Source organism: Chroicocephalus ridibundus, chromosome 2, assembly GCF_963924245.1.
Source record: "Chroicocephalus ridibundus chromosome 2, bChrRid1.1, whole genome shotgun sequence".
Classification (NCBI taxonomy): domain Eukaryota; kingdom Metazoa; phylum Chordata; class Aves; order Charadriiformes; family Laridae; genus Chroicocephalus; species Chroicocephalus ridibundus.
In genome coordinates, this window is record NC_086285.1 from 47,206,361 (window position 1) to 47,232,679 (window position 26,319).

General features: G+C 38.4%; 1 protein-coding gene across 1 annotated transcript in view; it reads left to right on the forward strand.

The window, feature by feature from the left end:
• Positions 1-26,319, forward strand: part of LOC134510843 (collagen alpha-6(VI) chain-like) — a 58,432-nt gene that overhangs the window by 19,699 nt on the left and 12,414 nt on the right. Inside the window, 20 exon segments of the mRNA XM_063324068.1 lie at positions 2,310-2,363; positions 4,600-4,671; positions 4,776-4,802; positions 5,194-5,238; positions 5,325-5,378; positions 6,784-6,846; positions 7,243-7,308; positions 8,697-8,750; positions 9,139-9,174; positions 9,675-9,737; positions 9,835-9,897; positions 14,942-15,004; positions 16,408-16,470; positions 17,446-17,496; positions 18,830-18,865; positions 22,095-22,157; positions 23,038-23,100; positions 24,208-24,243; positions 24,342-24,378; positions 25,040-25,051. Of these exon segments, the coding sequence (XP_063180138.1) occupies positions 2,310-2,363; positions 4,600-4,671; positions 4,776-4,802; positions 5,194-5,238; positions 5,325-5,378; positions 6,784-6,846; positions 7,243-7,308; positions 8,697-8,750; positions 9,139-9,174; positions 9,675-9,737; positions 9,835-9,897; positions 14,942-15,004; positions 16,408-16,470; positions 17,446-17,496; positions 18,830-18,865; positions 22,095-22,157; positions 23,038-23,100; positions 24,208-24,243; positions 24,342-24,378; positions 25,040-25,051 (1,021 nt within the window).

Sequence of the window (26,319 nt, forward strand, 5' to 3'; positions counted from 1 at the left end):
CTTCCAGCAGATGACAAAATGGACAGCTCAGGCAGATATAGTGTTAGTTCACATACATTTTTTGCGCACCCATAGCTTTATTTTGTCCTCTTGCTCTTCTCTGCTTTTCCAGAGTTAAAGAATTCCCTTGAGTCTTTTCACACTCATATCTTGTCTCCTGCACAGCATCTCTTCCATCCTTGGTTCTTCTTTCATTATAAATATTAAGCAAAGTCCAAGATAGGTCTGCAGGTGCAGTCTCAGGACAGGTATGCCCTGCTGCTATTTCTAATGCTTTACCAGGCCAGATGATGGGTTCCTGCCTTGCCAGGGCAAACCACAGCCTCTGTCACCTGCCAGCGTGGCATTTGTGATCTGATATTTTGCTTAATGCTGTCAGTTTTTGCAGGAAACTGAGTGACGATAGAAGAAAGTGCTCCTTTGCAGCCTCAGTTCACAACAAGAATAAACTTTGCTACTCCAAAAGTCAAGGTATAAAGGAACCTCTTGCAGGGTAGCACTTCGCAGTGCTGATGACTAAGTGGGGTAAAATTTGGGGGATCAGACACACTCTCTTTTAGCCTTCTCTCCCTCAGGAGAGAGTATATATGAAGGCTTTTCACTTTCCAAAAAGCTCTCATAAAACATTGTGCCAGGGTCAGTGGCTTCTCCCACCTGGCAGCATACTCTAGGCACACAGAAGACCTACCTCAGAATTCAGTATAAAGGCTGTTGTGCCAGGCTAGATTTTTACTCTCCAAATGTTACCCTCTTGCAAAAGAGGCCTCTGAATTCAGGTAGGAGCTTTTTGGCCTATGAATCTTTTTTGCACAGGGGAAGGGGAATGAGAGATTGAAATAATATTCTCTCTTATCCTCTGTGCTATACAACAAGGGTCATTTAATTCTGAAACATCAGGAGCACTCATTAAGCCTGTGCTGGGACTCAAAGCCCAGGACAGCTGTTTCTGGTGCAGCTTTCATCTGTGTGGAATCATAGGAAAATGGAAACGCCCGCCTTGGATTCAGAATGGGTTTTGCTGATTATATCTCTCCTGAAACAGTTATCATAAATCATATACATTTTAAGATACTATCCCCACAGCTTATTTGTTTACTAGTGTCCCTTTTTCCTAGGCGAATCCAGGGCGAACAGTGCCCTCTCAACTCTTCTATAAACATATGTTACATGAACTCCTTCAAAAATAATTGGACTGGAATAAAAAATAATATGAAAGAACAATGTAAAATCAGAAACATTAAGGAATTTTGTAAGGTTTGTGGTTATAAGGAAAATAGTCTGAAAAGAGATTGACTTCTAAAAATCTGCCTGGACTACACAAGGAAGGAATCTACATAGAAGCTCTAAAATCTCTGTCATATCTCTTCAGAAGTATTTCCTGGCTAACATCTATTTGGGGCTTGTTTTTTAAAGTACACCCCTTTCTTACAAGGACAGATACCAGACTCTCGGGTCAAATCTTAGTTTGGCGTATGTCAAAAGTAATGGCTTGGAGAAAGCAGGTTTTATCCTGTGGATGGCAATAGTTCTTTGGTCTTCCTCAACATACTTTCTTGCTCATCCAGACTGACAAATGTGGAGCCATTAAAGCAATCAAGTTCATGCCAGTGTGGAGAAGCTCCAATAATACAGTCGTAGAATGGTTTGGGTTGGAAGGGATCTTTGAAGATATCTAGTCCAATGCCCCTCACCAGCAAAGATGGAAAAACAATTGGTGGACTACTGTTGATAAAAAGACATTCAAGAAGAAAGTGTTTGAAGCAGAAGTAGCCAATGACATTTGCTTTCTACCCAAACCAATGAAACATTCTTCATAAAAATGCAAAATAAGCATTTATGTATGACAGATTATGAATCTTGTACAAGATTTTATTTTTTTTTTTTCTATCAGCTTTTAAAGAACCAGTAATTAAGGTATATCTCAGTGCTGTCTTGAAATGTTTAATTAATTGCTGGAGACACTTTTAACTTCGGAAGAGCTTTTCCTGGGGCCTGCAGTGAAAAAAAATTGTTCACCCTGGAGCATCTAATAAAACATTGCGCAACCTTCAAATTCAAATGTGGGACAAATAATGCATTATTGATGACTTAAACTGTTAGTAACATTAGGGGAAGCGTTAGGAGAAAAATGATCAGGAAAGAAGTTGTTTGTTATTCAAGTTTTCAGCAGTGTTTGAAGCCCAGAGTAAGCAGAGGGACTGAATATGCAAAGAACAATATATTAGCCCATTTAGTTTTTCTAGATTTCCCTGACAGTTTCTCAAGGTCAATCAAGTATTACAGAATTATCTCTCATCTTTTAACTTCAGGGACCCAATGGTGTTAAAGGCAACCCAGGATATCCCGGAGATGAAGGAGTACAGGTAAGTTTTAACACTTTAAAAACCTGTGCTTGTGAAAACTGAAATTTTTGAGCAGGGAAACAGATAAGGGTATTTAAACTAGCTGGATAGTGAACTTACAAAGCTCTGTTACCTTTCAAGGTGAGAACTCCCTCATATCACTTGACTAAAACAGAGACAATATTGTGACATTTTCAGTAACGTTTCTTGGGGTATAATGGACATACATTACAAAAACCTGAATAGCTTATATACGTGGCTGGATGGGTGCCTACTTAGCAAAGTTATTTGGGAACTTATTTTTACTCCTCTAGAAGACTTCTATGAAGAGTATTTTTTTGTTTTCCTCATTATATTTTTTTTGGTGTGTTTTCCTAAGTTAATAAGCCAGTTAATAAGCCAGTTCTGGCCAGTCAAGACCAGCTCTTTGATCTAGGCATCCATGTCTAGATAGTTTTGTTTGTATCTGAATTAGATGTGCTTTTTGAAGGCCATCCAAACCATATCCTCTTGATTTGATCCAGGTGTTGTGGTTTTGGCCAAATTGGCCAATGGCCGACAACAGATGCTCTCCCCTCACCTCTCACACATGGAGAGGAGGAGGAGAGATAAAGAGATTTATGAGTTTAGAAGAAACTAAACTACTTTAATGAGATATTAATAATAAAATAAAAAGGAAATAATAAAATAGATACAGTATATACAAAACCGTATTAAGCTCCCAGGATGACATCACCGGCAGACACTGAGGAAGTCCCAGACTGGACTCAGCAACAGGTGGGAACTGGATTCCAGAGCTGGAGTCAGGAACACACAGATCAGGATGAAAGGCAGATGAACAGAGAAAGTCCTCCTTGGACATCGGCCACTGAAGAAAGAGCACTGACCCTTTCTTTCCTTTCTTTGATCCCTCAGCTTTTATACTGAGCGTGGGGCAGATGGGATGGAATACTCCTGTTGGTCAATTTTGGGTCACCTGTCCTGTCCGCTCCTCCCTGCAGGTGGGACCCATCTATGCTTTTCCGTTTCCAACCCTCCAGCGGGGCAAATAACAAAATTCGCTGACCTTGGTTGTTACAGCAATAAGTATAAGCAAGAGCCTCTCTGCGTACCATTCCTTGGCACTAACTGTAAACAGGTCTTATCACCCTAAGAATGAACAGTTTTCTGCACAATATGCTGTGAATTTTTGTGAGTTGGAAGAGGCCTAGCTAAGAAGTAAAATTACTGAACAGAAAGTTGGTTCTGTTTTACCTCAAACCAGGACACCTGGTTTAATATTTTTTGTTGCTGGTAGGTTACTGAAACCAAAAACATGAAAGGGAAAGAGACTGGGAAATCTACTGCAAGGTGATGACCATCTCTCAGGTTGATGCATACATTTGTTTGCTTCCAAAAGAGCAAACAGTTTTCATCCATAGAGCTTTTGTTTCAAATTTAAAAAAATGTAAATGAGCAAAGACCCATCAGTGGAAACTAAAAATAACTACAGTGACAGTAAGGAAGTAGCATAGCAGTGTAATGGATGTTAGAAAGGAGCCTGGCCCAAGCTGTCATCAGGAGGATGCAGTAACTGTTCTGTTGCTGATGTCGGACAGTTTGTAATAGTTTGTAGGCATTGATCTGGAAGACTGTTTGCTCAAGAGCAAGTCTTGATATATCAAGATGCAGTACTCCAAAGACAGGCCTGCAGGTGTATAATGGCATCATCACATTGTATTTGCTTTACTTTCATCATACTATGCAGGAAGAAATTTTTCATGGAAATCCTGTCAGCCAGACCCACAAATATTAGGTCTTCTCTGGGAGATTTCTGTACTCGTATGTAGTTTCAAATTTAAGAAGAACTAGTATAGTGATACTTTTTTACAGGAGTCAGATTTGTCAAAATGGTAGCTGGAGACTAGGCATTGTAAGTGTAATGTGAATATTAACAGAGCAATGCATATGGCTAAAAAGAAGTCAAAATTATAGCAGGGGAGATTAAAAATATTTTAACATTTGCTAGGATACCACTGATATATTTGATCTTTCCTAGAAGGTCACTGAATTATGAGGATCTTGCAGTTGCACTTTTCTTTATTGTTGCAACCTCTTTAATCTGCAGTCAACCAGGGACTTTACTGGGGCTACAGTTCTTGAGAAGAAGTCTTTCCAGGACTACAGGACCAGATCTCTCTACCAGATAAATTAGCTGCCAGCTTGTGTAAACCTCACGTATATTTAAGCAATTGGTTTCTTCTTTTCTCTCTTTCAGGGCCCAAGAGGACCACCTGGACCTCAAGGACGACAAGGCAACATGGGGTGTCCAGGCAAAAGAGGTTTAAAGGTTAAACAAGAATTCTGAAAATACTGCTTCATTGTGATTTAGAATAATCCTTCAATGTTCTTATTACCTGTTTTTCTGACTTTTGCCATCTTTTTTCTTTTCAGGGATTTCGAGGATTTGTTGGAAAAAAGGTACAGTATGACTCTAGGCAGTCTGAGTTTCTGACTGCAGTATTCTTTAGGGCTTTGTCCTGCACTGAAATAGAGATTTTGACAGTTTTGCAGAGATGTCAGTGAGTGTAAGTCAATATTACTTTTTTTTAGGCTGCTTTGCAGATGTCTGCTGCAGTGCCCAGTTTATGGTTGTGCCTAGGGAACATACAAGAAATGAAAGTTCGAGCATTAATTCCTGTGTCTAGTTTTTCTAATGTTTTTTGGGGTTTTTTTTGTCAGTTTTAGGTTGGGGTTTGGGTTTGTTTGGGTTTTTTTTAATTTTGGTCTATGTCACCCTATTCTTACTGGAGTATGTAAGTGTGCACTTGTTTTTTATGCAAAAAATTCATGCACATTTGTACTATTTCAGGGTGACAATGGGGAAGATGGGAGTGATGGAATTAGAGGAGAAGAGGTATGTTATTTTCTTTCTTTCTTTCGCCTTCTTGACCTCAAAGTTACTGAGTGATAAAAATGAATATACCATATTTTGTCTTTAAGGGATCTCCTGGGGTTCCTGGAAAGAAAGGAGAAAAGGGTGACATTGGATATCCGGTAACATTTTGTTATCTTTTATTGGTCAGGGTTTGGATTTAAGAACAATAGTATGGCTATTTCATGAAACTGTCCCTGTGAGAAATGTCTTTAATAAACTCTCAAGCACAAGGAGCAGACCTTGTACTACAAAGTTATTTGCACATTTTTTGTTTGAATTCCTATCAGGAAGGTATTATAGGACTTCTAGCTTCTGAAGAAGAGCAAGCTACTGATGAATAGCCAGCAGGTATTTTTGTTAATAGGGTATATACCCAGAAAATGGTTGCCTGTAGGATGTTTCAATTTAGAAGAGAATTTGAAAAATAATTAGACCTGTACTTTACAGTCTTCTAGGGTGGCATTTTCTTGTATTTATTGAGGGATCAAGTAATTTCTGCGTACGACTAATTTTTATTTGGCTAAAGATAGATATGAAGCCTCCTACCTCTGTAGTACCCTGTCAGGTTCACATACATGAGACAAGAGAGTTTTTTGATTATCTGTGTTTGCCAACATCAGATAACTTATTTTTCATAAAGTATGGAGCAGCCCTGTTGCCTTTCCACTTACCTTGCCGTCTGAAACAAGGTGTAACTTAGGACTCCAAATTGCAGAAAGAGATACTGCCTTGTGGAAGCTTCAGTGGACAGTTGGAGAATTGACCATTTGTCTTTTCACTGAGGAGATGCCATTTGTAGAATGGCTAACTGAAACAAAAAACCCAGCTTGGTAGACACCAAACATTTTGACTTGGTCCATGTGATAAAAACAATCCTCAGTGGGAACCAAGGTGATCATTCAAGTGATCAGTTACAGTTTAGCCTCCACAATTCAATGCCTGCTATTAGGAACAGCAGGCTGGTGGGCAGCCACCATGCAGGTTTGAGCTTGCAGGAGCAGCAACTGGAAACCTGTTTCAAGCCTGGAAAACAATACTCTCAAATAACTGCTTGGTACTTCACTTCCAGAAGAAAGCTTCTTATTCTTTCCGCCCTTATACAGGTGCCCAAGGAGGCACAGGGTTGATTGCTGCTCAGAAGACTCTGGTTATTCACAGAAAATGCACCATTACATTCAAAACATGAAATGTATGTTAGCATACACCTTTCAATGATGTAGTCTACAAACAAAGTTCTTTGATATTTGGAATAATTTCTGTTTAGTTGCAATAAGTATTTTGAATTTATTCCTTAGTTAAAAAAAACCCCGAAGACAAAACAAGAAACAAAATGTCGAGCACAGTGCCTGTTTCTATATTGCTTCGTGTCCAAGAACCTCCAGGTTTCTGGTTTTTTGGGGAGTGGAATTGGGAAAGAAACTGAGAGTGAAACTACTTAAAAACGAAGGTTGAAAGGTTGGAACTTGGCAATTCCTTCATGAAAGTATTGTTTCAGGTTCCTACTGAGGTATGTTCTGCTTTCAGGGGAGTCCAGGACCAAGAGGATCCCCTGGAGACCGTGGCCAGAAGGGCTTTCGAGGAGATCCTGTATGTTTTTTCAAGTGCATCATTATTTTCTAGATGTTGACTGTCTTCTTATGTGGGCTCATAAGTCTTCATACATAGTCTCCTGTGCACCAGGGCAAAACGGAAGTGTTCTTCCCGTGTGTTCACGTGCTATCACAATGACTGTAGCATGTCTAATACATAGGCTTTTTATTAACCCTTCATATATGTAAATCTCTCTATTGTTTTGCTAAAGAAGAATGTTTTACAGTTTTTAAGAAGTTAGTACTACCAAATCCTTGATCTGTTCTTTCTAAACTGAACTCCTTCTAATGGTGACAGAAATCATATGTATTGACTAAGGACTGACTTGTTTATTTAACATCTCATATTTTGTAAGAATAAACACCCTTACTGGGAGGTGTTTCTTTTTTTCAGGGTAACCCTGGACTGAACAATGCAATAACAGGACCAAGAGGCTTTGCAGGAGAAGAGGGGGAAGAGGTAATTGTTTAGAAATATGTGGAATTTCTGTAGGATACCTGCTTACCAGTTGTACAGTTTCCTCTTCCTATCTGCACTATTTAAAATATATCTTTGCCAAGGATATGGGAACTTATCACTTATGAAGTATGATGCTAACAAACATCTGAAACGCCTTTGATCAGAAATACCACTGGAAAGGAATGAGTACCACTGTCAGTATCAAACCCGCAAGGCAATGACAAACAGCTGATCTGAGTCCACTGTGCAAATCATTGCAATTTTAAGAGAAGATGTTATGGTAGCCATTGAATCCCATGGGCTCTGGGACCTCGGAACTCCTCCTTCCCAATCACTGAAGCCCAGTCAAGTGCACACTAAGACCTAGAGGGTCTTTCTGTCCCAGTCCAATGGATGCTGCTCCTGCAGCTCCTGTTTGCAGCTTTGGCAAGTAATGAGGTTCAGCCTGTATTCTAGAGAGATATGCACACATAGAGGACACCAGTGCAGTCAGACACACAGACAACCACAGAGAGAGCACTGCCTTTAGCAGCATCCACATGTAACACTATCAGAATTCATGTGAAACATATGTACAGATAGCAGAGACATGTTCCTCCATGAACATATGCTCTAACTGCTCAGATTCACAAGCGCAACCATATTCACAGATGCCTCAAATATCGGCATGGCTCCTAAACTCCATCTAAGACCCATGCCTGGACCGTTGGCAAGGGAACTGAATACTCTCCTTTCCTTCTGAAATCAATTGCGGGGGAAGCTCAGCTACCTCCATGGAAAAGGAACAAGCCTGCTTGCACTTAGAGTGAACTAAAACCAGATCTTGTCATGCAGATGAGAGACCTGAGAAAAGGGGCCTGGTGTAAATCCCTTGCTGCTTTCAGGGAGAGTTAAAAGACTGGATGAGCCTTTTTTCCTGTGATATAACAGTACCAATGCTTGCCTCTTGTGCAATGCTTTCCAGCATTGCTCTCACAAGCGGTCTGTGTCATTATCGTCACTGCACCAAAGGAAGAAATTGAGGTACAGGAAAAGGAAGTAACTTGCCCAATATCAAAGAGCAGACTAGGAGTGGAGCCAGGAATCTGCCAACTCTCTAACCCTCAGACCTGTGCTCCTAACAACGGCCTGCAGGAATCTTTCTAAGAGCTGTAATGGTATTCACCAGTTCTTAGATAGTGCTATCAGCCAGGCCCATTCAGAGATGTGTAACTGGTTGCTTTTGATGGTCAATGCTATTTACTGAAAGACTTTGACAGAGAATGTTTTCGTGGGGAAGTCCTGCAAGACAGTTTTTGTCAGTCTTAAAAATTTGGCATGGAAAAACTGACAAAAGAAGAAAGGAGAAATTGCAATGATGCTAAGGAAATTAAATTTTTCGTGTACAGGGTGAGAGAGGACAAGAAGGCTCACGTGGCTTACCAGGAGGCCTAGGCAACCCGGTAAGTTCCTTTAACAGAGAAAGCTTGTACACAGTGAAAATGAAAAATAGTTCTTAACTTGCTTGGGCTTGATTCAGTGGGAGAATGTTTTTAAGCCTCTGCCTTGCATGCACTTTTGATAGCAATATTTAATTTGGTGAGTAGTGATACTCTTATTGTTAAATAAAAATACCTTTTCCTAAGCGATATTCAGGATGGCACTGGAGGCCAAAACTGGACTGCTGTTTTTCTACGTTATTTTTTTTTTAAAAAAGCAAAAATTTTGCATTTTTTTATCTTTTAGCTGAAAAGTTTTAATGAAGTAATTGCAACAAGTTATCCACTTTTAACAGCATTCAGATGATACCTAACTTGGCCTCACAGCCTTTTTTTTTTTACATTGTCTTAGGGAATACCAGGACAAAGGGGACAACGGGGACCAGAGGTAAGAACTATTCTTTTCTTATTTCTGCCCTTTTCCAAGTAGCAGCCTAATCAAGAATTTTGGAGAAAAAGAATTCAATGTAGTTGCAATAGATATGTTTGAGAAACATTTTTTTTAATTGATCCAGGAGCCTTATCTGGACTTTCATGTGTGTGCTTCATGCTATTACACTAAAACACCTGCAGGAGTATGTTCCAAATGTTGCACAGATAATACTGCAAATTGTAGGTATTTATAGCTTGCATGTAAGTATTGTTAAATACATAAAACTTCTTTCCTCATTTTTTTGTATCAGTTTTCAGCAGTAGGCCTTCAAAAGCAGAAGGTGCTGCTTTTAGTGCTCAGCTCCCGGTGACTACAGTATTAAATTATTTTTAGTGCCTCACATATTGTCCACACACATGATTTTATTTCAAGAACATCATCACTGCATGGTTTCAGGAGTACTGTCTTTGGATTATTTTTGCTGTGTTGTGTGATGTGTTGTCATTTAAAAACAGGGCAATCGTGGACAGCCTGGTCAGTCTGGCTTGCAAGGAAAACAAGGATACAAAGGACCTCAGGTAAACTTTATCATTATTCACAAAAGGAAAAACAAAACCCAGCACTAATGGGTTTTGTGTGTGTTAACTGAACTCTTTTGTATACTTTGTTTTTTAGGGACGAGAAGGCATTAACGGTCAAAAAGGACAGAAAGGGAGACCAGGACCTAAGGGTCCTCCAGTAAGTAATATAGTGAAAACATGCCGTGTTGTTTAATTGTAAAGTACTGGATGTGTAACCAACTGAGGATTGCCATCTGAATGCTTTTCATTACATTGATTTTTCAAGTTACTTTTCAGTACATGGTATTGACCAGAAAAGGAGATACATATAGCTAAGAGACAGAAGAAATAAAGAATTTCCATAAAACTTAATTATTACTGATAAAATATTAGCTTTCTAATAATTCCACCTTCCTAGCAGTAATGGAGAAAAGGCACTTCTCCTGCATCAGTATTTTTTCCAAACCGTGATAAATTCTGCAGTTATACCTAATAAATTGTTGTAGATATCTATAACAAGCTATTAACAAAGGACTTGACACTTTTATTACAGTAAGCTAAACCAAAAAAAAGTGAAGAAATGTCACAGATCTGGTCATGCAGAAATTATCAAGTATGAATTATGTTATTAATGTAATAATTATCATAATTTCAGTTCATAGGAATTCTAGTTTGTTCTTTGGCAAAAACCTGTCTTAGAGAGGTTTTCTGCCTTTGCTCCTTAGTCTCCTTTCTAGGTGTAAATCTTGTTCCAATTGCTGTAGCACAGTGGTTTTTTATAAGGGCTTGCTTTCAAGAGCAGTGATGGTATGGATGTTTGTTTTGAGTCTGTTAACCTTTTTGTTGTTCATGCTCTGACTCCCTACAACCTCCTGTGCATTGTCAACCGATCTCTATAATTGTAGTTGAATACTTTAATTCAAAAGCAAAGTAAACAGACTGATTTTCACAATCCAGTGGAATGATTTGATAAAAGTAGGTGGTTAAACACATTAAGTAATATATAAGAACTAATACCTCTCAAGTGTGTGTTCCCGTAAGCCCTCTTATTGACTTCCCGGTGACAGGCTTCCCAGTAACAGACAAATCCCAGGAGGGTCCCTTGCTCGCTCACTTCTTTCTCTGAAACTACCATTCCTTCCTCTGTCAACTGCCAAAAATTTCCCATCTCCCACACAGCTGTGCATTTTCATGAGCTCACTTCCCTTGTACTTCAGATATTTTTAGGGGGATGTGGAGAAAGGGAAGTATAGCTGCCGCCTTTTGCACTGGGCAGATCAATGGTCATGAAACCAGCTTAAGCTCCTGCTTTCTGGTCTGATTGCCCTTGCTCTGAACTTACCGGCAGGGGTGCTGGGTGGAAAGCAGGAGAGGGGTGAAGGATGTTAACTCTCTGAAGGTATTTTTTCACCCAGCTCATTTTTACAGTGTAGCCCCCACCCACAGAAATTTTCCCCCTTCCTGATGAGGACCTGTCTGGTAGACTAAGGAGATGACGCTGATTTCCTACCCGTAGCAGCCTTCCTCATCTCCCTCTGTCCCTCACTTTGCTATTTCCTATTGTCCTTTTGAAAATAAATACTGGCAGAATTCAAACAAATTGTTGCTTCTCAGTAAAAAAGAGTGAAAATACTAGTTGCTCTATATGAGGGAATACAAGCTAAATTGCTTATGTGGCTCCACTTTGTTGAAATGGGAGTCAACTAGTGGCTTTAAGGAGATGAGTCTTGTTTTCATTGTGATGTTGTTCCTTGAGACTTTGGTGTTGAAAACATAATTACATAGATGAAAGGGAGGGGTCATATTGATGAGAGCAGAAGGTTTCTCTCTATTTAGTTACCTCTGTGTTTTCTACCAAATTAACATCTGATTTTTTTAGAACCTCATCCTGTAGAATTTGAAGCTATATTTTAGCTGGGGACAACCTTGGTGCTGCAAAGTCACAGTCTCTGTAAGCCTTTTTTTGGAATAAAATACAATACACTGGGACTATCATGTCCTACCCTGCTTCTGATGTGAGCGCCAACTTTCCAACAGGCTGTTTTTTAACTGTAAATGTCCTGTAGATCACTCACATATGTCCTCTTTGCTATTCTGTTGCCAAATTCCAAGACTGTCATGGAAAAGAAAAAGTGTTTTCACTTTTTCTTTTCAGAGGCCACTTGACATTGAAGTCTAGATAATATTTTTTCTGTTGTGTGCTTATCCATAAAAATGCTGTCTTTCTGTCATGAGAACAAGACTCTTAAAACAATATTTTCTGCAGGCATGAAAGGCTTACTGTTATTTTGGAAACACATCTTGAATGCTTCATTGATGTGACAGTTAATTAATTTTTCATACGCGGTCATTTAAAGATATGTTTCCCCGCAACAATTTACCATGGGAGCCAACTGCTTATCTTTATCTTCCTCTGCCAATAGTGAGCTGAGTAGGCTTCAGTTTGACTTATGAAACACGTCTCTTGATTTAATTTCACTTATTTTTGTCAGTTCTGTCCAGAAGGTGTCCATTTTTCACACTGTCTTCAGTGTTTTGCAACCAGTCCTAGGCATTTTGATTGCACGTACTGTGTAGATGTTAATGTTGTGTTTATTTGCAAGTGTGGTGTTCAGTGACCAAAAAGGGAATTGATTTCTTGTCTTCCAATTAGCACTCAAATTGTAATGCTGTGTGAGGTGGGTCACAACCATCAACTAGTGACTAGGAATCATGTCTGACCACTTTTTTTTCCTTGCCCAGTATTTGAAAACCATTTCTTAAAGAAATCTTGTATCAGAATATTTTATATAAAACATCGTGTGTTGGCATAGGACACCCAGGACTGCTATTGTGTTTTTAATGATGTCCCTCGTGACTCCTCTCCTCCCCCTAGCAGAAGGGCCATTATTCTAGGAAGCGGAGTCACACCCTGTTAGAAAAAACATCTGAGATCCAAATAGTTAGTCCTGGGCTGATCGGCAGCAGAGGAAGGAGAGGCAGAAGCAGAGAGCCAGGGGTAGACTTTCCCAGGAACACAGAGTAGGTCACAGAACCACATTAAGAGCAAAGGCTTAGTCAAATTACTTAATCCATTAGACTGTGTTTTGTCCCACTTTCTTTCCTGCTGTAATTCACCACAAGGAAAATGCCTCTTGTTCTGGTAATATCATTTTCCCTCAGGAATGAATGCCATGTGATTATGCAGTTCCTTATACCCACAAAGCTGCTTATTGCCCATAATAGTTTTGTTACCTGACCAAATCAATTTACTTCTGTTTGGAAAAAAACTATTCAATTTCCTTATACTCTAAAATAGTCTATGCTAGATACACTGTCATTTGAAGCATTTCAGCTGAAAATACAATTCGGTATTACAGAAAGACATTTTATTCTTCTGTTTTCATGGCATTATTATCTGGAATGATTCTAGCCTGTGGTCTTTTAATCTCTTCACTGAAGTTAACCGTTCCAGTTTTCATTTCTGCTTCATGTATTATGTGACATGCTGGTCTGAGCGCTAGAGAATTTCCCTTTCTGATGCCCCTTCCCCTAACAACTCAGTGATATGCAAGATACAAAGAATTTTTAATATTTCTGCTCTGTGTTTTAGAGTACAAATATTTAATTCACACCATTCCAATCCTCACGTAAGTCCACTGAACACCACTCCGTGTTGCCGGGTTTTTGTTATTGTTGTTGTAAAAGAAATAAAGTTACTGCAGTTGTTTGACAGCTTTATGGTGTAAGCCTTACTTAGGACATAGTCAAATCAATTTACAGTCCCACTCCACACATTTGTAAATACCCCAATAGATGATAGAGATAGAAATCTCCACGTATCTGTCCTGTACACAGAAAAATGTGCTTGCCTCTGCATCCATTGTAAAGACAATGCAGAATAGTACTTTTCCTCTTCATTGCCTTATAATGAGACTTGTTCATTTAAAAAGATGCTAAAGAAGTGGAAAGGGCTCTGTCTTCCTATCTGTGCATTTTCTACACCTGTTTAAAGAAATTAAAAAATGCACGTGTGTCTTTAGAAACACATTAGTTTTGGTCTTTGAGATCTGTTACATACAAAGGTTCATGGTCACATTCAGTAACAGACGGAGCCAATCACAGCTTGTGGAAGCCAGCTGTGAAGGGCTGGGAGGGTAGATCTGCCTCTGCTCTGATGTATCATCCGAACCTCACATCTGTTGATTTTCTTCACAAAATGTTTAGAATAGTGTGGCTTTCCTTAGACTAGTGTGGCAGCTGCTCTTTGGCTACAAATATGAGGCCAAGATGCTAACCTGGCTTACTAAAGCAAAGTTCTCATTGCTACTGATGCAGTACAGGCTCTCTTGTAACAGCAGTCAGTATTTTGCCCTGCATGTTCTTAAATGGCCATGTTGATGGACAGCTGCTAGCAATTTTATTAAGATATTTTTGCTAAGTATACAGTATAAAGACAAAGAATAGTACTTGTTTGGAACTGGCAGAAGAAAAGATTGGCATGATGAAGACTAGAAAAAACGTGCCATCCCAATAAAAGTAATAATGGCCTCTATGTTTTTAAAGTTTCTGCTATTTAAGGGAGGGGAAAGGAAGAAGTGGAGTGTGCTACTTTACAACTAGAAAGCTGAGTTTTATTTACATTGGCTGACTGATCCCTGCCAAATGCCTGGAAGAAAGCATTTAGTTGGTACTATATGAGTTGGTTATTGTCATTGTGCAGTCAGATGTTTCAGAGAGAGGATATACTAAAGGATGTGGTAAAGTTTGGTTAAACCGAACTCTTGTTATCAAAAACACCTACATTGGATTAAAGTCCTGGAGAAAATAGGATCCTTTTCTCTGACCCACTTTCAAGACAAACTCTATCAATATCCTTAATTTTAACTTACAAGTAATAGATTAGCACCTACAGTTTTCTTCCATTTAGTTTCCTCCTTCCTAGTAATTCTGTTCAACTGTGGATTGCAGATGAATCCCAGAATCAAACGGGAAGCTTGAAGTCGAGGTAGAAGCTGGTCTTACTGATATTTCGTCTTGTATGTTATCTGGAAGATCAACCTTTTTCCTGGAACCTTGAGGGCTACTCTCTAAGGAGACATAGATAGTGGTTGTGTAGCCTACAAATTCTATGGCATTAGTCAATTTTTATAAAATGTAAATCCAACCTTAAAAAGAATCTGCGTGTTTTATCTTTTTTCTTATTTTACATAAAAGAATTTGTCTCCTTTCATTTATTTCAGAACGAACCAGGACCTATGGGTCTGGCAGGGACTCCCGGAGCTCCTGGGAAAACAGGAATTAAAGTAAGGTTCCCTTAGTTAAATTACTGTATTAATTTTGTCTGTTTAATTCCCTCTCTTAATGTTGTTGATTTAAAAAATGGCTTGCCTATTCTGTTGTTGGGATTCACATCTGGAACTATTTCCCAGGCAAAGGTCCAGGGGACATCTGCAGGATCAGTCTGTTGATCTGAGTAGCAGTTGTGTGTTGAAGTTTAAATAAGCTTTATCATGTTTCTTTTTGGATTGCAGTTTGTATGGTACTTAAATACCTTTGAAGAAAATCCAAGCAAGCACAGCCAGCACAGTATGCATGTTAGCAACAGCTGTGGCCACAGCTGCACAGAGCTTTTCAAGAGTGTAAGCTTCTTAGGTCTGGACTTTCTCTTATTTGAAAAGCTTCTTTCTGCTGAAGTGTGGACTAGAAAGTTCAGGGAAGCAGAGTTCTAAATGAATTTTGTTTCATCTATTAAGCCTTTAGATGTAACTTTTGCCCCCTGGGTCGTTTGTTAATTCTGTGAATTGATAAACTGTTCATAAGCGCTTTATAAAGCTGGTATCATTTGAATGGTAAACCACGTTGTGTTGTGTAGTTCTTCCATTAGGACCTAACGGTTCAAATACATTTCATTTACTCTTCCCAAAAGAAATTGTAAGCTCTGTGCCAGGCTAAAATAGCTATTAAAGGGTGTGGGAGAAAGCTTCAGATAACCAGAGATCAGAAGAAGTGATTCCAATAAAGATATTCTAATGGAATAACAGATGCTCTCCCCTCACCTCTCACACATGGAGAGGAGGAGGAGAGATAAAGAGATTTATGAGTTTAGAAGAAACTAAACTATTTTAATGAAATATTAATGATAAAATAAAAAGGAAACTTGGGTTTAAAGTACTTTTTTACCTGCAATCCTGAGACTGCTTATCTGATTTTATAAATCGTAAGAAAGTATCTTGAAGGTAATAGTGTTGTTACATCTTCTTTCAGATTCATCAAATTCCTTCATATTTGTTGATGATTGTGTGGGGTTTGTCAACTGGTATAGTCAGATAGTTATTCCACAGGATGAAGGAAATTCTTCCATGCCTTTTGAAATTCAGTTGTAAGATCATAAGCTGACTTCTTGGAGCCAGTGATTTTACCCCTTTAATAGTCATAATTTCATATCCTTTAATAGAGGCTGTTTGACCTGACACTCGAAATGTTTTGTTCTTTGGTTTGGAAATCATATATTTTTTTAAAAATCTAGTTGTCTGCCCATATTATGAAAATCTTTCTTTCAGTCAGTATTTAGAAACTTGAAGAAGGACCTTAAATACAATATTTCATTTCCTTTGCTGAACCTAACTTTGAAATTCACAGTACCCCTTTAACCAAGCATGATTCAAATGAGTATGGCAATGGTTTATTTAATTATTTTTTTTAATAGGGACAACCTGGTGATCCAGGACCAAAAGGAGAAAGAGGTCCATATGGTTTGCATGGAAGGCAGGTTTGTACTTTTATTTTTATCCTTATGCTGCTTATTTTGACTACACCAGACCTAAAACAGGAGGGCTGTCCTGCACTTTGGTCAATTAAGACCTCATATTAAGTGTAATAACAGAGATAATATAGATTTTTGTCTTTCAGAGTAACAGAGAATATAGATTTTAAACTACTTTTTGCTGTGAGTCTCCTAACAATTATATTAGAGTTGTTCTAAATGAATACAGGTGCGAATTACAAGTGCAGATCTGACCCCAAGCCCTTGGTACATTCTGCTGTAATGTTACAATATTTTTATTAGTAGTATAGGGAAGAAAAATAATTTGAGTTAGTAAATGGAGAATGACCAGGTGCTTTAGGTTTTCAATTTGAAACTTTCTGATGTTTTGGAATATGGTTCTAATTGTGCTGGTTGTGTGGAGAGCATACACAAGATTTTGATAGTTTTCTAGTAGTAGTATAAAAATGCGGTTCCTTTTGGGGCTAGATTTTCTAAAGATTTGCTTTGAGGTGCAGTTAGAGACAGTGCAGTGGTATTTTCAAAGCAATCAATGAATGCAGGAGGATTTTTTTTTGTGGACTTGGCTTTCTCCTCTATGTGTAATACCTTCCCTTCTGTTAGGTGGGGTCAGCTTCGGAGACAATGTTGTACATATTCTCACCATCCCTCCTGTCTTTGTGGGTCAAGCCAGGATCAGCTTCCACCTTTGTGTTCACTTTTAAGATCTTAATTCCCATGGAATGCAGAGATCTCGCTTCCCTTTGGACCGGATCAGGGGCACAGTGTGCATACGTATGGGGTGAAATGGAGTAGAATTCATCTTGCTCCTCCCCAATGTATTGCGGTTCCTTACATCAGACTTCCTGTGATTCTGTACTCCAAGGCACTTGAATTAACACTTGGTCAGTAAAATAAGGTGCAGATAGACACAAGAAGAGTACAAATGCAAATACTTAAATAAAAATGGTCTGTTTACAGGGAGAAGATGGTGCTTTTGGGTATGGTCTACCTGGAGAAAAAGGAGTAAAGGTAAAACTGAAAGAGGAATCATAAGGAAATTATTACTTTGTCCATTATTTTAGAAGTGATTTACAACAAGAGGGAAAGCTGGGGGAAATGCAAACAACAGGCACCTTTATAGCTATTTGAATTTCATGCTAAGGCATATGGGATAGAACTCTAACCTACACAACTACTGATTTTATTTCTAATTATCACTCACTATGACTAATTCTCTAGCTGTCCTATGTGAGCACATACCTGAGACCAAACAATGAATTGCTAAAATCAGTGTGATTCACAATGGGTTTTGCATCCTTAACCTTAGACTGCAAGGGCCCTGGGGGCATTTGTCATGTTGATAAAGCTAGTTCATATTGTGATTCTAGAATATATTCCTGGTAGTTGTTGTAGGATGCAGGAGGCTTCAGTAAATTTTCAGATGGATCTTGATGCTTTCAGACATGGGATTATATGATGTTTTGGCAGAAACACCAGTCAAATCGCATATCGTTTTTCCTTCTAGTTTTATATTCCTACAATTTATAAGAGCTGGTGGCTGAAAAACTGTCTTTTATTCAGAACATGTCTAAAGAAGCCATTAAGCTCCTTTATGCAAACAACTGAAACACAAATAATGCTATTCAAAAAGTCATTAGCAAGGTCCTGGTGAGAAATGAGCAGCGGTTCCCTTGGGAAGAGCCAGAGACTGTGGCAATTGTTGATGAAACTGTGAACAAGGAATGTGCAAGAAGGAGAAGAGAAACTGGAGATGCTCATCCCACACACTGACAGAACATTATTGACTTTGTCCTCAGAAATTCTAGAGGGAGATTTTGGATTCAGCGATGGCTGAATGAGCCATAAGCCTGTCCCTTGAATTCAAAAAACTAAGAGTTGTTACATCCTTAAATATTGCTCATATAGCACATTGTGTCCCTATAAGACAATGTCTTCAGACCAACACCAAGCTCTTGCTAGTATGTTTTTTGGAAATGAAAAATACAAATTGGCATATCACCATCAACAAATACCAGCCTCTGACCTACATCTAATTTGCTAGAAACGTACCTCAAGAATTTTCATGTGCTAAGATTGGTCCCCTTTAGCTGCCAGTGTAATGACAATTTCACTCTTTCTTCATGACTGGGACAAGCTAAAGCTATAAGCAGATCCTCATCATCAGTATTTATATATATATGTGTATCTTTCCATATATTTCACATATGCAGTGTATATATTATACCTAATTATAGTATTCATACATATACATACAAAACAGCATATGACTTTCAAATGCCAATTAAAAAAACACATTGGGATGACAGTGTGAATTTAAATATCTCTATTCTCTACTTTATAGGGAAATAAAGGATTTCCTGGCGATTTTGGACAAAAGGTATATGCTGGGTTTTTACCTCAACTGTTCTCTGGCTTTCATATATGTTAGCTTAAATAATCTGTTCTTTACTGCATTGTGGTTATATGGGTGTAACTCAGATGTAGCTGAAAGAACTATGCCATTCCAAAAATGGCAGATACGATTGCTAATATTTATTTTTAAAAATTAGAATATTTTTTGTAGATAACTTGCCATGCATTGAGTGAATTTTCCTGGCATTTTGCGAAAAGAAGCAGGATTTGGTTTTGTTAAAGGAGTGGGAGGGGGTAACCTGTGTCTATTGTAAATGACTGAAAGCTTTCGTCTGCCATTCTCCCTGCTCCAGCCAGTGAGCACTAAATGAAAATGAAGGTGTTTTGATGGGAAGAACAATCTGATGCTGGCTGCTATAAAATGAAGCAACTTTCACAAAGACATGGAAAGGGAAGGAAGGTCCAAGTGTCCTGAAACAGCCTGGATTGAAATGGTGTTTGGAAAGCTCACCTATTTTTTGCTTTATCCCTCTTATAGTTCACTCCATAAAGTTGCTCTGTGTGCAGTCTTTTCAGGAAGGTTTGAATTTATTGCATCACTTTAGTAATTTAATTTTTTAAGCAAAGACAGTGTTCGTAGGCAAAGGTTTCTTCTGACCTCCAAGGATCCAGAGGCTGCCACATAAGTGGGACCAGCAGTGTTTTTTTCTACTCCTGAAACTTCAGATGAACTTTTCAAACATTTCAAAACCAGCTTCTAGCTTCCCTACAGTAAATGTAGATGGACGTAGGAGGTCTTGTTCTGCTGCATTGTGTGACCATGTTGGAGTGAATTAATTTAGGCTAATTCTGTGCTACTAATATATGGACAAAGGAGAAAGAATTTTGGGGAGTGTCATGGTTTAGGCCGAATTGGCTAATGACGAGACAGATGTTCTCCCCCCACCTCTCACTCCAAGGAGAGAAGGAGGAGAGATAAAGAGATTTACAAGTTTAGAAGGAACTAAACTACTTCAATGAAATAATAATAAAATTTAAAAATGAAATAATGAAATAGATAGAATACATACAAAACCGTATCAAGCTCCCAGGATGACATCACCGGCAGACACTGGGGAAGTCCCAGACTGGACTCAGCAACAGGTGGGAACTGGATTCCAGAGCTGGAGTCAGGAACACACAGATCAGGATGAAAGGCAGATGAACAGAGAGAGTCTTCCTTGGGTGTCGGCCACTGAAGAAAGAGCACTGACCCTTTCTTTCCTTTCTTTGATCCCTCAGCTTTTATACTGAGCGTGGGGCAGATGGGATGGAATACTCCTGTTGGTCAATTTTGGGTCACCTGTCCTGTCTGCTCCTCCCTGCAGGTGGGACCCCTCTAGGCTTTTCCGTTTCCAACCCTCCAGCGGGGCAAATAACAAAATTCGCTGACCTTGGTTGTTATAGCAATAAGTATAAGCAAGAGCCTCTCTGCGTACCATTTCGTAGCATTAACTGTAAACACAGGTCTTATCACTCTGAGAATGAACCATTTTCTGCACAATATGCTGTGAATTTTTGTGAGTTGGAAGAGGCCTAGCTAAGAAGTAAAATTACTGAACAGAAAGTTGGTTCTGTTTTACCTCAAACCTGGGCAGAGAGAAATAAATTGGAAATTTATCAGCAGAAGCCCTGACCTTCCTTTACTTTCAAGTGCCTAATTTTGCAAGTCCATTACAGTCTGTTGACATCAAATTTTATATGGCAAGAGTTTAAAAAAGAGAACTAAAACACAGAAATAATAATTTTCTGCACATAAAAATATAGTTGGTAGTTTATAAAGTAAGATAACAAGCTAGCTTGTTGTGTATTTCTGAATCCAGCTAGTTCATTCTGGCAGTCTTTATTTAATAAGTTTGTGTTTGATATATGTCAACCATTAATATCCTGATGGGCTTGTTATGAATTTTAGGTTTCTCGTATTGAAACGCCAAAATACATTTAGTTGGGAAAAAAATCTTTTGTCTCTCCACTGTTTTGCAAAACAAAAGTGGTGTTTATAGAAGTTTTGAATGGACCTGTTTTCCTAATAGGATATCCATGATTGCTCAAAAAATTACAAGTGGAGGATTTACTTCAGTTAATTTGTTAAGTAATACAATAATGACAACTGAGTGAAACAAAAAATTTCTATTGCGTGGAAAAACACAATGAATGCTTCCTTTTTCTTTTTTTCTTTTTTCTTTTTTTTTTTTTTTGGTCCCAACTCAGAATCACGAATTTTAAAATCAGACTTTCCAGAAAAAGATTGAAACGTTTTTTCAAGCTGAATGTGAAATACAAAGCCTCATCTTGTTCTAAAATCAATGAAAATGCTGGAAGACCAGACTGCATAAATAGGACTGAGCTGTGAAATTGGTATTATACATTAGGCTTCAGCTACTAGGGCTGCTTAACATCTGTACTCTCTGTGGATGCAGGGCTATGGCCACAGCAAAAGCAGAGTCTCATTCTGCTGATCATGGCTTGGAGACAATGTGGGACGTTGCATGCCAGGTCCCTGACCCAAACCTTCCTGGTAAATGGCCATTTGTGTATGGAGTAAAGAAGAGTAAGGAGCGCCTCATGTTCTGAGAGTTTGCTGACTGATACACATTCCCCCTTAGATGTAGAAAATCCGACAGGGGCTTGTCCTTGTTGCTATCACTGGACATTTTAAATTATCTGTACACAGAAATCGGCTGTTAACATTTTCTCCAATATTTTCACTTACACAGTAAGTATGGAGTGACTAGAAGTTTTGTTAAATAAATTGAACTGCCAGCTCTTCACTGTTCTCATGGGAAATCAGCCTGTGCTTTAGTAAACAAGTAGATAAATCATATTTTGGAAGCAGCACACTTCTGCCATAGAAGGCATTGTTTGGAGGTAATACACCACGGTCAACAGTATGGTTTTGGCAGATTAGAGGGAGAAGTGCTTTCACTTGTGTGAAGCAAGAAGTTGCATGTCTTTTGTTATCTTATGATGTCGCATTGAACAGCTGCACCTCATTTTCTTCTTCCCTGGTAAAAAAATCATTGGCTGGTCATTATGTAGGTTTGGTTTGGTTTGGTTGGTTTTTTTACATGAGTCTATGACTAATTTTTCATATGCAATCTTTCATACCCGTGTGTTTCAGTAGAAAAATGCTGTCATAATTTCTTGAGAAGTTTGCATTTTTATCAGAAGCGCCTTTTTTCACATTGTAATTACATTTTTTCCCGATTAACTAGGGTGAAGCTGGGGACAATGGAATTCCAGGGGAACATGGACTAAAAGGATACAGAGGCAGAATGGCAAGTACCTTATCATTGTTGCTCTTTAACGGATTTTTTTTTAATAGGCTCCTCCTTGATATGTGGATTGTACACTTGTAGTGATTTTTAGATGTCTGTCATTTTCAAAGGCTGCTAATGCTGGCCATGCTCTGTCCCTGTGTCCATCCCACTAAACAGAAGCAAAGACTATTTCTGAATGTCCTACCTGTGGTTCCAGTTCACTTTTGTTTTATGCCTTTTAGATAAAAAAACGCTGTAGAAGAAATTTGCTGGTTTAAGAGCAGTGTGATGATCCCGTTTATTCTCCATTAACTTCTTTGTCCTGCCTTTTCTGGCTTCTCGTGTGTTTCTTTCTCCCTTTTTTCACTAAGCTTTTCCGTGGCTGAATATTAATTTCAGATCTCCTCTGCAATAACAGGGGACAACGAGGGCTGGCAGAAAAGCTGGTAGCTGTGGGTGGTAACAAATCAGGAAGAATTCAGTCCCACTGAACTGTTTTTACTCAGCACTGCTTTTCCAGAAAGGCCAGAAATTAAACAAGGCTCTTGCCACCAAAAGCAAAGATGTGCATGTGCTAATTTTATTTTGTGGACTGTATTTCTAAATGGGCTTTGAACATATTGGTTGAGTAGTACACTTAACAAAAATTAGCTGAACTACTACAAGAAAATAGGTGCTTTGATGCTATCAGGTTCTTTATATCTTAAAAGCGAAAATTATGTCAGACCTGATGCTCTTCTTTCTTACTTCTCGTTTATACTTAAGTGAGTGGAACTTAACATGTAGCAAATAAAGGAAGACAGAAGGAAATCTGTTGATTTCCAATAGAAAATGTAAATTCTATGTCACCTGTATATGTTCTTTGAATACCACATATTTAACATGCTACTATTCACAGGGTATTCCAGGACCTGCTGGTCTGGAAGGCAGTCCAGGAGACAGGGGATCTCCAGGACGCAGGGTAAGACCTAGACTCCATATATTTTACCATATGTAAAATAAGTTTCTTCTTTTTAAATTTGAAGGGAAACTAAGGAATGAAACAAAACATTTTGTTCCTGTTATGGTGGTGTGAAGTGGTAATATGTGCAATGTTCTGATGGTTCTGATGACTGCTGCTGATGTGTTATGCATATATTGTAAATGGCATGATTGTATTACGCTGTGAGCTTCAATATTTTATTAAATAAAAAAGATTGTGAATTCATCTGCATGTAAGCACAAACCAGGTACTTCTGAATGCAAATGGCTAATTGTATACCTATAAATGTGATTTTCATGGGTCACCATCTAAATGCCTAGCCTGTGCATGTTTGAAAAGTGTACCTGACTCATGCTTTGAGACTCTCCTTTTAACTAATGCAAAGGACAATCCTTACTGTATTTTTTGACTGTCAGTAGCACAGTAAATTTTGCAATTATGTGTTTGTAACAAAGCCCTTAGAAGTACCATTGTGGGAGTTCAGTGGTGTGTATCTTAAGCCTCAAATGAAAGAGGCTCACTGTAGAAATATTTATTTCCTCTTTGACTTTCATTTTCACAAATTCAACATGGAATAAAAAAGAGATTTGTTTCATTTTTATGTTGCTAATTGTTACCACTGCTAAGAAGTCTGCAGCTCATGCTAAGCTGATATTTTCCCTGTCCTTCTTTGTCAGATATGAAATGATACACTGTGAATGTCTTATAGCTTCAAAATAGGATCATAGCTGAAATTAGTTGCAACAGCCATGTACAAAAATTCATCAAAGTACTAGAGGTCTGTCCTTGCAAACCAAAATACTGATCTTTTCTCACCTTACTGAAATAAAAATGTACACAGATAACAGGTAGCAGAAACCTTCATTTCCACTGTAGACTTTCAATATCCCCAAATCATGGTAGACACTAAGTAAAATATATAAAAAAGTGTAATGCAATCAGCCCTTGGCTTTGGTTGGGGTTTTTTTGTTTGGTTGGTTGGTTTTGGGTTTTTTTTTATGTCCCTGTGATTAGTAAAATATCTGAGCGATTAGGTGAGATGATGACTGTAATCTTTTTCTTTTTTGTTGTTGACTTTTTTTTTAGGGGAGTAAAGGACCGAATGGACAAGCCTTATTTTCTGTATGTATCTAGCACTCTCCATGTTACAAACACACAAAATGCACCATCTCATTGGGTAGTCATGTGTTCATGTATGTCTTTTTTGTTCTTGTCTGCAGCCATGTGAACTCATTGACTACATCCGCAAAACCAGCCGTAAGCATTCGATCTTGTTTTGATATTGTAAGCCCAAGTATCACTCCTTGCTTTCTTCCCTGTCTTATTAATATCACATTAGTTCTGTGTTCAGCGTGCCTGAACACAGAATTCATGGTCTTAGCAGGCCAGTGCTTGAAAAATGAAGGTAGGGTTCAGAATGCAAAAAAAAAAATTATTTGTTTAGAATAATTTCTTTTGCCAATGTTACTGTAATATAATTTCTTAGAAATGTTAAGTGTCTTGGTATCGATTGGTTCCAGCTAATGTGAAGCAAGTTTGCATTATTTTTTCCTAGTTTATCTATCCTAATTCCTTAGAAAGTGACTGCGCCAAATAGTGGGAGTTCCTACAATTAATGATATGTTTTATCTCTAAACTGTAGTGTAAACCCCTCAATGAAAATGTTTGGTCTAAAGCAGGGCCGTGTCCTGGTTGAACTTTTACTCCGTTCCCCAGTAACACCAAAGAAATATTTTGCAAGCATCCATAGCAGTGGAAGACAATAATGCACGGATCCTAAGTCACTGAAAGTCTTAAAATCTGTAGAACTATGGAAACTAAATTCCGGTGTATGTTCCACCACTGCTTTTGGCTTTTATTTTGAAAACTCTTCAGATGCAAAATTTTTCAATTAAACTTTCTTTTTCTCTTTCTGTAGCTTGCTGGGATGGTGAGTACTGCTTACTCCTATGTTACTGTTACTAGATGGGTAGAATGGTGCTGTTCATTTGTCAAACTGACCTTGCGGAGACCTTATAAGCTGTGAACTACTTTGCCTTTGTAGCATTAGGCTCCTCTCAACCAAACATTCAGAGTTGTGTGTTCTCTTCACAGGGGTTAAATTGTACGTCAAGAGTCATGTGTTTACTGAACTGGAGCTTTAGTTTTTTAATCCATGTGTAGGATGAGATATATCCTCCTTTTAATTTAGCTATCTAAAATGCAAGTGTTTAGTCACCGGATGCTTCCTCTGCAGTTTGTCTCTCTCCACTAGTGACTCAGTGAGGCTAAACATGTCAGTATTCATAGCTGTGGTAGGTGTTTTTAAATAAAACCATCAGATATTATTTGGCCATCGCTAGCTCAGCTTCAAATATCACATCTCTGTGACTGGCTATACCAAGCCTAAGCAAACTAGGGCTTCATAATTTCTATATGCTCTAAGATACGCACACTGTAACACAGACATTTCTCCTAGTATGCGTATGTGCTCTTGCCATCTAGATAAATTCTAGTCCCGTTCTGCACGTGGAGCGGCATGGCATAGAAATGCTAAGCCTAGGAAATCTGTGGAGAGCAGAGAATTAAAGTCTTTAAAGTCCTAGAACACATCTGCTGAGACACCTAGCACAATCTGCTTCCTTCTTCCTCTGAAAAGAATGTTATTTACTCATCTTATTTATTTACTTACCTTCTATTTTTTGACATTTTCAACATTATCCTATCCCCTTACCTCGCTGTTCTGTAAAACTTCTCAAAAGCTTGCATTTCTTTACTTGTGATAAATTTCTCCTGCATATGCTTGGCTGCTGTGAGTTTCAAATTCAAGGCATACCCTTTTTGTTTAACGCCAATACTTGTGATTATCTTAACCACTACTTCATTTATGACCCTCATTTCCATTCCCTGAAGAGTAGGTGTAGTATCTAGCAGTTGCAGATTCTCCCTACAATAATATGGTGCTTGACATATTTGTCCCTATTTTATACCCAGTGCATGTATTTGGATGGTATAGTGTGTTGTGCACTGTTCATGTGAAGGTAGGTAGGAGAACATGAACGGAAAAAGAGCATTTAAAACTTGATGCAGTTCCTTCAAATCTTTTATATATCACAGATTTGTATTTGTAATAGAGGTTCCCAGGCCTTCTTAGTGCCTTGTATCCTTTTGTTACAGCAGTACTTGATTTAACACCACTGTTGGCAATAACAAAATAGC